This window comes from Anoplophora glabripennis, unplaced genomic scaffold (assembly GCF_000390285.2).
Source record: "Anoplophora glabripennis isolate ALB-LARVAE unplaced genomic scaffold, Agla_2.0 scaffold10, whole genome shotgun sequence".
NCBI lineage: Eukaryota > Metazoa > Arthropoda > Insecta > Coleoptera > Cerambycidae > Anoplophora > Anoplophora glabripennis.
The window spans coordinates 865,078-878,805 of record NW_019416481.1 but is presented as its reverse complement, the minus strand read 5'-3'; the positions used below and the strand labels follow the sequence as shown (position 1 = coordinate 878,805).

Genomic DNA, 13,728 nt, shown 5'->3' with positions numbered 1-13,728 from the left:
TAATAATTTTAATGACAACTAGACTACTAGTGTACTTTCTGCAAATTATATAATAAAATTTTTATAGAGCATGTTGATATCTCAGTAGTCGGTTCTAAAGCTTTTTGAAATTAATTATGAAGAAAATGTTTAATATGTAATTAATTTTGTTTCTTTGCTTTTGTTAAAAAAATAAAATAGTATTGTTTTAATTGAGTTTGAAATTCGTATATTATAATAACAGGTTATAAATTTATAAAATCCTTCCTAATTCCTTATCTAACCTGAGCTAAATTATTGCTAATTACTTATTCTATAAACTTATAGTTTCTTGTTACTTATACTACACTTTTGTTGTCCTTTTGTCTATGTTTTCCTCACTGGTAATGTCTTTTCTGTAATCTCTCTCCTGTATCTCCTCCTTCCTTTCTTTCACTCGAACTCTCCTCTATTTTGTCTTGTTCTTCTTCTGTGATCTACTCCACTCCGTTGACTGCCACTGTCTGAATCACCTCCTTGGCTCATACTGCACCGTTCCTTTTCTAAATGGCTACGACAATTCAAAATGATGTTTTACTAACTTGACAGTATTATGATTATATTGAGTTATCTGTCAGTTTAGACTTCACCCTAATTCCCTTTCTGCCAAATAACTTCTTCTTTCCTATTTCCTGACTCTCACTGTTCTTTTCATTCTCTATTGTTTTTAAATGTCTCACAATAACTTTGTGCTTGATTACTTTTCTTTAATACTCTTCTTTCTTGGTAGTTCATATGATTTTCTTTTAATCTTCTGTTATTGCACTTCTTATTTTAAACTTCTTTTAATTGCTATGATTTGTATATCTTCTAATTCCTCTTTTTACTTCTTGATTCTCCTCACTATTTATTTCTGTCTCCTTGATCACCACTTTTTTTTTATTTCCTTTTTCACCGCACTCTTATATCTAATTAGAATGTTTATTAATATATCGTTTTCAATCTCAACCAATCAGATTATTTTATAATTTATACATTTTTAGTTTACCATTTTTAATACCATTTTATTCTTTTTTTAACCACATTACATTATTTTATGGACACTTTTTATTCCTTTATACCCAGATTTCATTCTAATTTTCATATCATTATACACTGTCGTTTTTCATCCCGTTTTTGTCACCCAAATTATCCTTACTATTTTGTCACCATATATCCAATATGTCATTACTTGTTGTATTTTAACTTAACTTCTATTAGATTTTATAATTAAAAACTCTTAATTCAATTTCTACCTGTTACAATATATAAAGGATGTTAATGAACTTATGTCAGGCAAAATAAGATAAATACACCGATTTGTGTTGAGCAAAATGTAATTTTTAAATCTGACTTACCTCAACATTGCAAGGAGTCACCTTTTGAGAACTGTTGATTTTCATAGAAGATGTTCGATGTACCCACCATTTGCTTGCACACAAGCTTCAGCGCGGCGTATCCAATTCGTGATAAAATACATGTATTTCAGCAGTTCCAAAACAGTTTTAAACACATTTTCAATTAGATTATTTCTCTATGACCTTAAACTTGCGATACAAGTTTGTGATATCAGTTAGCTCAATTTTTGCTGTTGTTTCACCCCCTTTAATTTTTTTACATAAGCTCATTAACACCCTGTATAAGCTAAAAATGTCTTAAAATAATTATACACGTTAAACACGATAGCCTTTGATCGGGAATTAAATTCCTTTCTTCATTCGCTGTACATGATGATGCAGTAAACTACGTCTAATATTTCACCATCTGAAGGTCATATTTTATTATATTGCTCCTCCGGTGGCGGTTGAAACTTTTATATCTTTATTATCGAAGCTAGTCTCGGCCTGTGCCGTAATATGCTTTTTGTAGTAAACAACGAAATTGACCCTCGTGTAAGTGAATTTGGTGCCCTAAAAGCTAACCTATTTTGTGTCAAGGTAGACGCTAGTGACAAGGTCGACCTGTTTACTACATTTATGACATAAAATACATTACTCCCCCTTTTGCACAAAGTATAGTAATGGTCTTTGTCTCTATAAACATTAGTAAACTAGTAAAACTGTTTTCATCAGGTTTTCCTGAATTCAAAAATGTCTCCAACAAAAATAGAATACGTTGGCAGTTTTCTAATTATTTATAACGTGTCTATATCTACGTACATGATTATAATTTTTTACTTTTGTTAAATACTGAACTAATCGCCTTAAATTCAATAAGCAAATTAGCAAACAATGTCACTGAAAGTGTATAAAACTTTTTCAAATTCATTTTCTGAAATAAATTTTGATTGTTTTTTTTGTTTTTTTTTTCTACTTGTTGCTTTCAATGCTAAACTGCGCGTCGGTATGTCGGGGCATGTAGTCCGCAGAGTCGTTGTTTCCCTCAATATCAAAAATTAGGAATCTTACTTAAATGGTTGGCATACGTAGATTTTTAATATCGACGAGCACAGTTTGAGTTCATTTGATTAGATTTTCATAAAATTGTTAAAAGCTACTGCCTTGTATTTATTATTGATTTTACTGTCTCTGTCAGCTTGCAACGTGCTGTTCCAAACAAACGACATCTACACGTTGAGGAACTACGGCAAAAGGGCCAACTGCAGCGTCAGCACCCTGTTCCCAGCAGCAATCAACGTGGCTTCCTTGAACATCGGGGTCACCCCCAGCAACGGAAGGGGTATCGAATTTGAAACGGGCACCATCCACAAGGTGCGGTCAGAGGTAGAGCATGCATAGCTTTTTTACAATTGGTTTGGGAATGTTTTCTTTTTTTTTTTGTCATATTTGTTGTAGAATAAAATTTTCAGCAACTTTAACGACGTTGGTGTATCACTGATTTCTTTACTGATGATCAATCTAGTGAAAATGAATCTTCATTTGTTTTGATCTAAATATTTTCAGTCTTTTCAGTTCAATCATTCATAAAATCAGCTGAAACCGGTAGTATTTCCCTTAAAGATTGTGCAGTTCCTCGTACGACAGCGTTCAAGTATGTTTTTTCTGGTAAAATCAAGACAATTGACATTCAGTTAGATCATTAATAAAAATAACAAGCATTAGTGGCACAAGGATTGAGCCTTGTGGAATCCCTGAAGATTGATGAAATTTGCACAATTGGAATCCAGGATACTGTACAAACCGGTATCTATTGCTAAAATGAGATTAAAACAAGGTTAACAGAGCAAGGGAGATACCTTATGATTCCAGTTTCACTGTTAATAAATTGCGATCAAGCCAATGAAATGCTTTAGAAAAATCGGTATACTAACCTGCATCCAAATTTTCAGCAATAAATCTTTTTCTCAACTAGGTTTTCAGTAGCAGGACAACCACTCATACATCCATGTTAATACCGAAATATTAATTTTTCAACATGAAGATGAAGTTGAATTTGTAGAATTATTTCAAATATTTTACTTAAAGTTACTTATAAAGGCAATGGAGCGGTAGTGATTTATGTCTAACTAACTTTTTTATAAACGGGACATATTCGCGGCACTTTCCATATTTGTGGATATTCTTTGCATTTAACTATAGAACTGAATATAGTTACCAAAAGTTTTGCAAAAATTCCTTTACAGTCTTTTACGAAAAATGCACGAATTAAATCAGGTCCCATTGTAAAATTTATGATTCCCATTTATAAACTGAAGAAAATAGGGAAAACTATAGAGGAAAGTCAAGAAAAAGATGGATAGAGAGGATTGAGGGAAGAACAAAAAGGGGAATAGCGTGGGAAGGTTTTAATCAGAAGACATCGGACAGAAAGAGATCGAGCGGAGAGAAATATATGGCATGAGAATCAGTTGATTTAAAAATTCCTACAAATTTAGTAGTAGAACAGTTTATTTTAATTGTGGATGTTTTTTTAAACAGGGTGATTTCATTTGTCAAGTTCGTTCTATAAACTTTTTCCTGAGGGATCTGGTATTTGAGATACAGGGTGGTCAAGTTTCCAAAAAAAATTATATTTTCGGTCATATCTTAGACCTTTTATTGATGAAATATTAACCTCGTGGCATTAACCAGTGGCGTGCTACTGAAGGTGCCGCTCCGTTTTCCCAACAAAAAAAAGTTTTTAGAGCAAACTACTTATTTTTTGGTAGTTTCTGTATTTAAAGTGAAATCACCCTGTATACTCAGTTTTGTCTTCTAACTGAAAACTATAAAAACATTTAATCATTTCATTTAATCCTGCTATTATAAAAACGATGTTCATTCAAATTGCGAAAATTGATCGAACAGAGCAAATATACGTCAGAGTACGTTTTTTTAGTAATAATTGGAAACGCCATGGAACAGTGTATCCATATGAGAAATTGCGCTTCAGAATAAATATTAAACACGCGAATATCATCCTCTTAAAATGCAAATTGGGCAATTTATCTACGATTGGCAGCCTCTCCACTGATCAATTTCTGTACCTTAATTGAATACCTTTTGAGGTAATTTCATATTAAGTGAGTTCGATCAAGTTTTTTTTTAATGCTTGTCAGTTGAAAAATATCATAGTTATTAGAGATAATTTCACACATTTTGAACTTAAGTTACTGGAAGCTGGCCGGAGAGGATGAAATAAAAAAATCTAAAACGAAAAATTATATAGCAGTTGCCGATTAAATTTCGTTGCGGAGTCTCACAAATTAGTTACAAAAATTTCTCTTTACGACACAATTTCACAAGCACGGTACAAATTTCTTGTTTACAGGGAACCCTTCCCTTCCGTGTAGATAAAAAGTACGAGTAAAACAACGCAATTTGTCGAATTAAGCGACCACTGCTGTTTTTCCCGACTAAATTTATTTTCGCTAACGTTGTCTTTCTAACTCCATTCTGGCCAAAGCGAAACACATTTTCCCGTGTACGATGGACCTAGGGTCCATTTGAATGCAAATGACAGGTAAATTTAAAATCGAGTTGGTGGAAACTCGGCTACTGTTAACACAGCCGATGTTAAAAGAACTATAAGTAATTCGTTAAGCTACAAAACTGGTTAAAATGGGTCGGAATTGAAACAGTTTTGTTTATCTTCGGGTATGTTATTCCATCACACCGAAAAAAGTTTAAATACTCTCTTTGATAATAATTTTGTTCATGTAGTTGATATTTTAAAAATGTATGTATGTACAGTCAAAGCTAAATGACTATTTACGTTGAAGGTATTAGACTAATTCATTTGAATTCTACAAGTTCTCCACAAAATGTGATTTAATTCATTTAATTAATTCATTTATTTATATATGATCAGATATAAAATATAGGGACAATATATAAATAGGCTCATGTCAAATATTCTGTAAAACTACACATCTACAAAACAGAAGTCTTGCCTAAAAAAACGAATGTCAAAGATGATCTATAAATAAAATCTTTCATCAAAATCTACATACTTCACATCTTCAAAAAATAATTTGAGATAATAACGAATAAGTAAAAAATTGGTATTTTAATTAGTTTAATTAAACAAAAGAATATATCCATTCTGTGCCTACCCCACGTCATGGTAATTAATGAGTACAGAGATGAAGCTTTCATAATACATATTAATCTCTATCGCGGTGATATTATAGTATATTACGTAATAAGTGTTGTAAAAAGCATTTTACGCACGAATGGAAAAGTTACGCATGAAGCCGCGTAGCGGCGAGTGCGTAATTGCATTACACCACGTATTACGTACTATACTTTACCTACGCCCACTACTGTAAATACTTAAAAACACACCGTCTGCGATCAATGTAAGATTCCTATTACGTACGGTAAAAAAATCGCACAGTTTTCCTAGCAACCGCCTAGCAACGGTCAATATAATACTGTTTATATTGCTAGGCGGTTGCTAGGAAAACTGTACGATTTTTTTACGAAGCTGTGCGATTTTTTTACCATACGTAAAATAGGAATCTTGAAACGCGATAGAATGTTGTAATAAGTAAGTAAGTAAGTTGTAATAAGTACCAGTTTGGGGGAAAAAATTAAAAAATGTGGTATAATGCTTTGCAAAAACTATCCCACGATAGCAGGATCGCCTGATGAAATCTGCGAAGACAGTATTATTGAAATTAAATGTACCATGAATACGAAGACTTTTAAAAATTATGTGGAAAAAGGAAAACTGACCCAGAAGTTGTATGTGCAGATGGTAGCTACAAATGTATTTAACAGGGCTTCAAAAGGGTTATTTTGGTGTAACTGATTGCAACTACAGTACAAATAAAAGTAGAAATAATTAACGTTACATTTGATGACAACTATAGGCTTTTGCACATCATACATAAGTTTAATTTTGGTAAACAGTTTTGGGTCAACAGCATACAGCAAACAGAACACTCCATTGAGATTTGATGTTATGTCGTTAATAAACATTACGAACAAGAGTGGGCCCAAAATTGATCCCTGTATTATACCTGATCTCTGCATGAATCTCACAGACCGGAAGTCACGGAATTGAACAAATTGGTATAAATCCTACTGAACTGCGAAGATTATATCTGAGCATCATTTGACATAAAAATTGCCTAACTATAGAGAAATGAAACCAATGTGCACATAAATTTATTGTCAATGATACTAGAATTTTTCTGAAAATATGACCATATTAAGTCAGCACATAGTCTTAAGAATACGTACTAATAAAACAATCGATAAAAAAAGAAAACATACAAAATTACATACCGAAAAAATTTAACAGAAACTACATTATAGTTTTCAAGGTTTTTGTTGCGCTGAATCTGAATTCGACCTTACCACATCATATTATTATGTGGCAGTGATTTTTTAACGAACATACATATGTACAAAAAAGTATGGAAAGATCAAACATAAATCTTAACGCACCTTAGTAAAATCGAAAGAAAATTAAATTTTATATTTGTTTGTTAGAAACAGAGCGTTCTATTAAAAAAAAATAAGTTTTCCATGATCTAAAACCGGAACTTCTAAATTTTTTAAACGGTACATTTTATACCCAATATTGGTTCACCAAAGTAAGGGGAGAAAAATACAGGGCGCAATTTTTATTTGATAAACAATTTTGTATTATTAATATTCAGAGTTTTGGAAGAATCCCTTTGTTGTTGCAGAAGTAGGTTCGACTAAAAGTGCTACAAGTTATAGCTGAACCTATTTGGTTACAATTTAGTAGTAATATTTTAACAACAAAGAAAAAATAATAAAATTTTAGATCGCCTTGTCATCAATCGATCGATCGATCAATGAAATTTTATGTCTACTGTTGAGTGCTGCTGATAATACTTCTTTTCACAAATCGTACCGACTAAGCAAAGTGTTTATAGATCATAATTTCGCTGTTACGTGCCCTCATCAATACTTTGGATGGATAATGGGTGTTTGTCCGCGTTTTTTCAAGTGTAGCTCCCTTCCGCACAAGCCTTTGGCTTTTGGATTTGGGGGTTGTCTCATTTCTGTGGTGTGTTTTATGTTTTTATGTTATTTTACTCTCATTTTTATTTTTCGTTTATTCGCTCTCATGTTTAACTGTGTTTATGTTCGATGCTCCTTGCATCTAAGGCTGCTGCTTGCATGTATATTTCGCTTCAATCATTTTGGTCTCGCTTGCATTGTGCGTATTGCTGCAAGCTCTATACATACAGTTTCGCTTAACCGTTTATTTGGATTCCAGTGCCAGAAACGAGGACTGGATGACTACGTACAAATAGGGGGTTCCCCTGGACTGGATAATGGAAATATGCAAGTGGCCGATTCCCTGTGTGGGCTGGACTCGAAAGCAGGTATGTATGTATGCTGATTTATACATTTGAGTGAATGAGTCCCTCGCAATAGGCAATAGGCAATAAGGTTGACACGCCTGTAAAGGTACTGGGACGTGAATAGCATCTTTAGAATTCTTTACAGTGAACGGTGGAGTGGGAGTGTAATAAATTACCGAAAAAATATGAATGGACTTGAATTAACTCGAGGTATTCATACATTTAATATAAAATATTTAAGGTACCGAAATGTATAATAATAAAACTGTATTATTTTATATGGGGAGATGTTTTGTCCCGCCTACGTCAGGTTGTTTCTTAGAAGGAACGTGAAAGACACAAAGTGCTTGTTGAATGAGTTAAAAAAAGTGGAAACAAAAATAAAATAAATGCTAAAATAACAGAAATTAAAGGTTTATTAATACAATTGTAGGTTTGCAAAGTCAACGTAGATGGGACAGGAAAAAGTCCAAAGTCTATAGTAATAAAAAGGCGTATTTAGAAAAACGTTATTAACTTATATCAATACAGGGTGTTTCGCATAAGAACTGAGGGCGAACCCAAAATATGGTGAGGGTTGCTTTCGGTGTGCAGCAAAATAAAACCCTCTCTCAACGGTAAAAATAAAAGTATTTTTTATTGAAAACAAAGTTAGTGAAAAGGAAATGTTGCCGGGGCGAGCTTTCGCTGAAGAGTCTGCGTGATGTGGAGTCCCTCGCAGGTATAAGTATCTAGTCCTTGGCGCCAATCTGTCGTGGTCCTCTTCCGGGAACCATATCCCGCGTTAATCATTGTTTCTTGTTGCTTGCAACGGTTAGGCCGGTGTCAGGCTGGCGCTCTTGACGTAATACTTAAAACGGATCACTTACAAACCCACAAACGCAACTTACCTTTATACTAAACTGCACTCCTGAGAAGTTATAGGCCTCAAAAATGGGTGTCAAATTTCGAAAATATTTATAGCCACCTTTTGAATTTTCGATGATTTTAAATAAGCTGCAATAAGTATTATTAGTTATTGGTGATTTTGTTGAAAACGATCATATTTTAATGGTGTATCATCCCTTAGAGAGCTGGGAGTATTTTGGCAAAAAAAAATACCAAACAGTATTTTAATTAGTAAATAGTATTTTGTATTTTGTAATTAAAATACTTTTATAACCCCAAAAATATTTTGTATTTTGTATTTTAAAAAGTATTTAAAATCTTCTGAAAGTAATTTAAATAATCTTGAGTATTTAAATTACTCCAAGTATTTAAAATACCCAAAATACCTACCAAAAACAAATACTTTTTGCCTGCTACGACTGGCGACTGGTACATGTGCTAAAAAAATTACGTACGTTGTGTTATTGAATAATGAATTTGAAAAAATATCAATATCAATAGATCCACGTTCTATTCACTCGATTTTCTATCTCTTACACCAAAATAGTCCACAATATCATCTCTCAGTATCCCATTGAAAAATATTTTTAAAATTGCTCTTTTATTTGTCCTGCTACTTTTCTACAAATATTGCCAATCATCAATGTACTAAGTACTCCAATATATATATTTTTGCTTGCGGTGATCTTATTCGGTGTGTTCTATTCTTCTAGAACTCCTCAAGTAATCGACTCAGACCACACAAGACATGCTTTATGCATCGCCCTTAATTGTAGTCAAATAGTAATATTCCTGAAAGCGGTTAAAGGCATTATTAATTATAAATATACCCAGCACCGGAAAAGCTCCACGCCAACCCCGTGTTTGGCTGGGGAAACATGTGTTCCGGTTTTGCAAATAAGCCGAGCCGACCTCAAATTGGACATTGTTAACCGCAACCCGCCTTCATCATGTTCGGTATTTAACAGTTCCGGAAATGAGCCTATCACGATCGTAACGGATACATGGTTGATTACTGTTAATAGAGTCGGTGTCATAAATGAAATTTGAAATAACAAATAAATTGACTTAACTTCATTATAAAATAAAAAAAGCGCGAAATAATAATTGGTTTTCAAAGAATCTATGTAACACAGGCACATAAAATAAAAAAAAAGGACTGAAGTCTCGACTAAGGAGCCGTCGTTATTTTTACTATAAGAATCTGGCACCGGTTTCTCCAATTGAAAAAAAGGAAAAAAAAAGGATTAAAGATCCAGTTTGATCATTTATAATTCTAAGCGGAAGGTAGATCGAAAATACTACAGCCTAGTGTTCTTCAGTGGTACAAGCAAGAAGAAGACCAGAATGTTGAAGGGGAAGGGTAAGACATTTAAGCTGAAATACTCAAGCGTAGATGAATACGTACTCGAAGGTGAAACAAAACGTCCAGATCCTTTTAATTAGAAGGAGTCAAATGATCTGATAGAAAAATAGGTCTTTCAAAAGATGAGGCTGAATTTTGGCTGCGAAATTGAAGTCATGGATTGGTAGTACCAGAAATTAAATCAACTTTTTACAGCAATCGATAGGAGGTTTGAAAGTTCTTCAAGAAAGAACACGGTGGTTGATTGATGTACTATACAGATGCATTCCCATTGTACACTCAACCACAGTAAAAGAAAGTTGTGAAAACATGAGGTATGCTTTGTAGAATATTAAAAATACAGAGAATATTTGACAAGTCTAGGTGATTTCAAAATCATATGAACCATTTTGAGGAAGCAGACAGGGTTTATCAAAGACCGAAACAATCATTACAAAAGGAAAAAATGACACTCAACCCTGGAAATCACAATATTATAGAATAATCTTTGATAGACCCTTGGAAAATACTGCTCCCTGTGCTTTATATTAAACTCGGTCTGATGAAAAAATTGGCAAGGCTTAATATATTCGATGGATCTCAAATCCAAAAAATATTTCTCGATAAACATTTCGTAACAATGACATATACTGAGTGGCAAAATTCATTTCTTGGGTTCTCACCTGCACTACTTCCCTGAAAACTTAGATGATTACAGCGAGGAGAAGGGTGAATGTTTTTATCAAGATCTGAAAGAAATTCAAGGAAGATACCAGGCAATACGGAATGTTAATATGATGCCCGACTTGTGTTGGTTACTAAAAAGAGTTGAGTTAGTCGTTCAAGAACAAAAGAGTACGTTTTTTCTTCAAAAGGAAAATTCAAGAAACTTAACCAATATCAGAATAGTATTCAGCGCGTCTACAATGATTAACCAGTGTTTAGAAAATTAAAATACATAAGGTTAAGGCTTTATTCGGTCCAAATAAATATGTATGTTCAAAACATTGCTGATCAACATTCGTCGGCTTTCTCACGATTTTTCTGTATTTTCAGCCATTTTTAGCGCTTTACTGAAATCCTGTCGATGCTGAAGTCAAATTAGCGACGGTTTCGCATTCAGCCCATCAAAATACATATAGGTTGACTAGTGCGGTCACCGAGATAGCCACTTTTTTACTCTGTCCTATCCTTGATTTGTCATTTCTCAGTGACACGTAACGCAATTCAAAATTATTTTATTACTTCTGTCAATTAGAGCGTTCATCTCATTGTAAATTGTCATGCTGCCAAGCACTAAATTTCTTCACAACAAATTTAGTTTCGAATTTTGAATGTTTAACAGATTTTCTAATAGTGCGCTGGTGTACTTTTTATACGCATTAGGAGATTAGTGTGTTATTATTTTTTTAACTTATTCATGGGAGCTAAACGGAATTTGATAGTTTGCTGCAAACTGACAATAAAGGCAACAGTCCTCTATTTATGGCGCAAAAAAGTGAAGATTTTTTACTGATTAACTAAACAGTGACAATTATATTGACACTTTACGAAGAGGATAAAAAAAATCATTATATCATTTAAACTAACCGAGATCCTAGTTGTGCAGCTCAACAGACACCTTGTATATAATTTTTTGTGGGTTATGTCAAAACAATGAGGAAATTTGGATACAATCCCTACTAATTAAAACAAAAAGATCCACTGGACTCAAATCTGGTGACCTAGCCACATACTCAGACCCATTGTCTTCCTCGAAACAATTCAGATATCTTTACATTAACGCCATATCGCTTTTGTTATCTTAAATGTGTTGTTAACTTCTGCAACGCACTGCCTAACTACTTTATTTGCGCCTTTCATAGTTCACAATCTAATTTGCTTTGAAACGCGCTAAGTTCTGCCTTTTAAAGGCACGTTGACAAAGGAGGACGTTGCGGCAACAATGAAATTATAAACAAGCCTTTGATTTATGATCCCGCTCGATAAAATTCCCAACCGCCCACAACCTCAAGTTTGCATTCACCTCCGAAACAAAATGGATGGCCGTAAATATTTTATCTATTTTCATTGCCGAAAAATTGAAACATAAGGCCAACGGGAAGAAGGGGGCGGAAAGGATGAATGGGGAAAAGCTGACAAGAGCGTAATAAATATCTCTTACAGCGGGGAAACAATTTTTATAGGTCAATAAATAATATAGAACTGTGGGACTCTTTGGTAGATGGCCTGGCAGAATGAATGGTCGCTTATTTCTCAGTTATTGGTCAAAATGCTGAAGCTTTTATACAAGGTGCGTTCCTAGGTAAACAGGACTTTTCAAAAATAGATCTATCTAGTGGGGCCATCTATTGGCAATTACATGAACCCTTCACTGATGTACTGTCAAAATTTCATGACATTTGGACCAATCGAAGTGGAGTTATTGCATCTGACGTGACAGTATGTTTGTCATAGGTCAATTAGGGGACTATTTAAAATAAAATAAATTAGTTTAGACAAATAAACTTTTTGTTCTTATTTTTTTAAATAATCCTGTTTAGTTTGGAACGCATCTTGTATATGTATGGTACCCCACTGGTGTAATATAACGTTTATTAATTGAAAATGTGAAATAAATCTTTTCTTTAGTAATAATTTCGTATTAATTATGTTGTTTATTTTTAGGAAAACGTGTGGAGAAGATAGCCTGTGACACCACAACAGTTCGACTTGTATCTTCAGGAGCATTTGACAATTCAGTTACTATTTACTTCAGGCAGCTAACGGAAGATGACATCAGTGGTTATATGAATGTCGTCTGTCTTACAGAAGACATGATAGAGTAAGATTTTACATTAATTTTCCTATTATTTCATTCAAATATACAGCATATATTTATTTGAGTTTGCTTTTCAGAAAATAATTTGATGTGACCTTATGGAAGTCCTACATTCCACCCAGGTTCCAAAAAGGATGCACCGCAGCATAAAGACTTGAAAGTATTATCAGCAAACTTAAAATAATTGTCAAACCGTAGGTACTATAACTGTAAAATATTGAATAAATTAGAAATACTTTATGTGTGTACAAAAATTCGAATAAAAGTTTCAACGAACTCGCAATTTTCTTATTCCCCACCAATACGTCTTTATTACTGACTAGCCCGATGGAAACGATATAATAAAATGAAATAAGTTGACAGCTGGAGTTCGCTGTAATATATACTTTTCAGATGGTAGAGTGCAAACGAAATATTGAAAGCCAAAGCGTCTATTGGGACTTTGATAATACTGGCTTTCAAAAATATTCCCAACTGTACATGTTCATACCATCCATATCCTTTTAATAGTAGGCAGAATGCATTAATCAGAATTAATAATTAAAATTAATAACAATCAAAATTGTCATTGAGAACTTCTGAAATCATCCCGAGTTCCATACCTACTTCATAAAAAGAGGGAAATAGTTGTTGTCACAAATGATGTGTTGTCCATTATAATTTTTGTAGTAAACAGGAAAATTGTTATTTTAAGTTTAGATATTTATCAATTCTACTAACTAACTTGTGACTTCTATTGTGAAAATGATTCACTCATATTAAAAAAATATATGTAAAATATAAAATTTCCGACAAATTTAATTTTCGCACCTTGATTTATTTACCTTAACGTTTCTAAACTTCTGATTGTAAGTGAAAAGTCCCCGGCAACTCCTAACACATGTTTGCCTTTAGGTACTGATAATTCCCAGGTTTTTTCTAGTTTAGTCTTTACTCTCAAAGAGCAGA

The 13,728-nt window shown here is 33.3% G+C and overlaps 1 protein-coding gene across 2 annotated transcripts in view; it reads left to right on the top strand.

Annotated features, from left to right (window-relative positions):
* Window positions 1-13,056, top strand: part of LOC108903461 (corticotropin-releasing factor-binding protein) — a 58,806-nt gene extending 45,750 nt beyond the window's left edge. Inside the window, exons 6-9 of one of the 2 annotated variants that reach the window (XM_023454673.1) lie at window positions 2,533-2,708; window positions 7,639-7,747; window positions 12,627-12,783; window positions 12,858-13,056. In XM_023454673.1, coding sequence (XP_023310441.1) covers window positions 2,533-2,708; window positions 7,639-7,747; window positions 12,627-12,783; window positions 12,858-12,864 — 449 coding nt within the window. In that variant the 3' untranslated portion in view covers window positions 12,865-13,056. Of the gene's footprint in view, window positions 1-2,532; window positions 2,721-7,638; window positions 7,748-12,626; window positions 12,784-12,857 lie in introns of both variants that reach the window. The other variant, XM_023454672.1, reaches the window with a different exon arrangement.
* The last annotated feature ends 672 nt before the right edge of the window (window positions 13,057-13,728 follow it).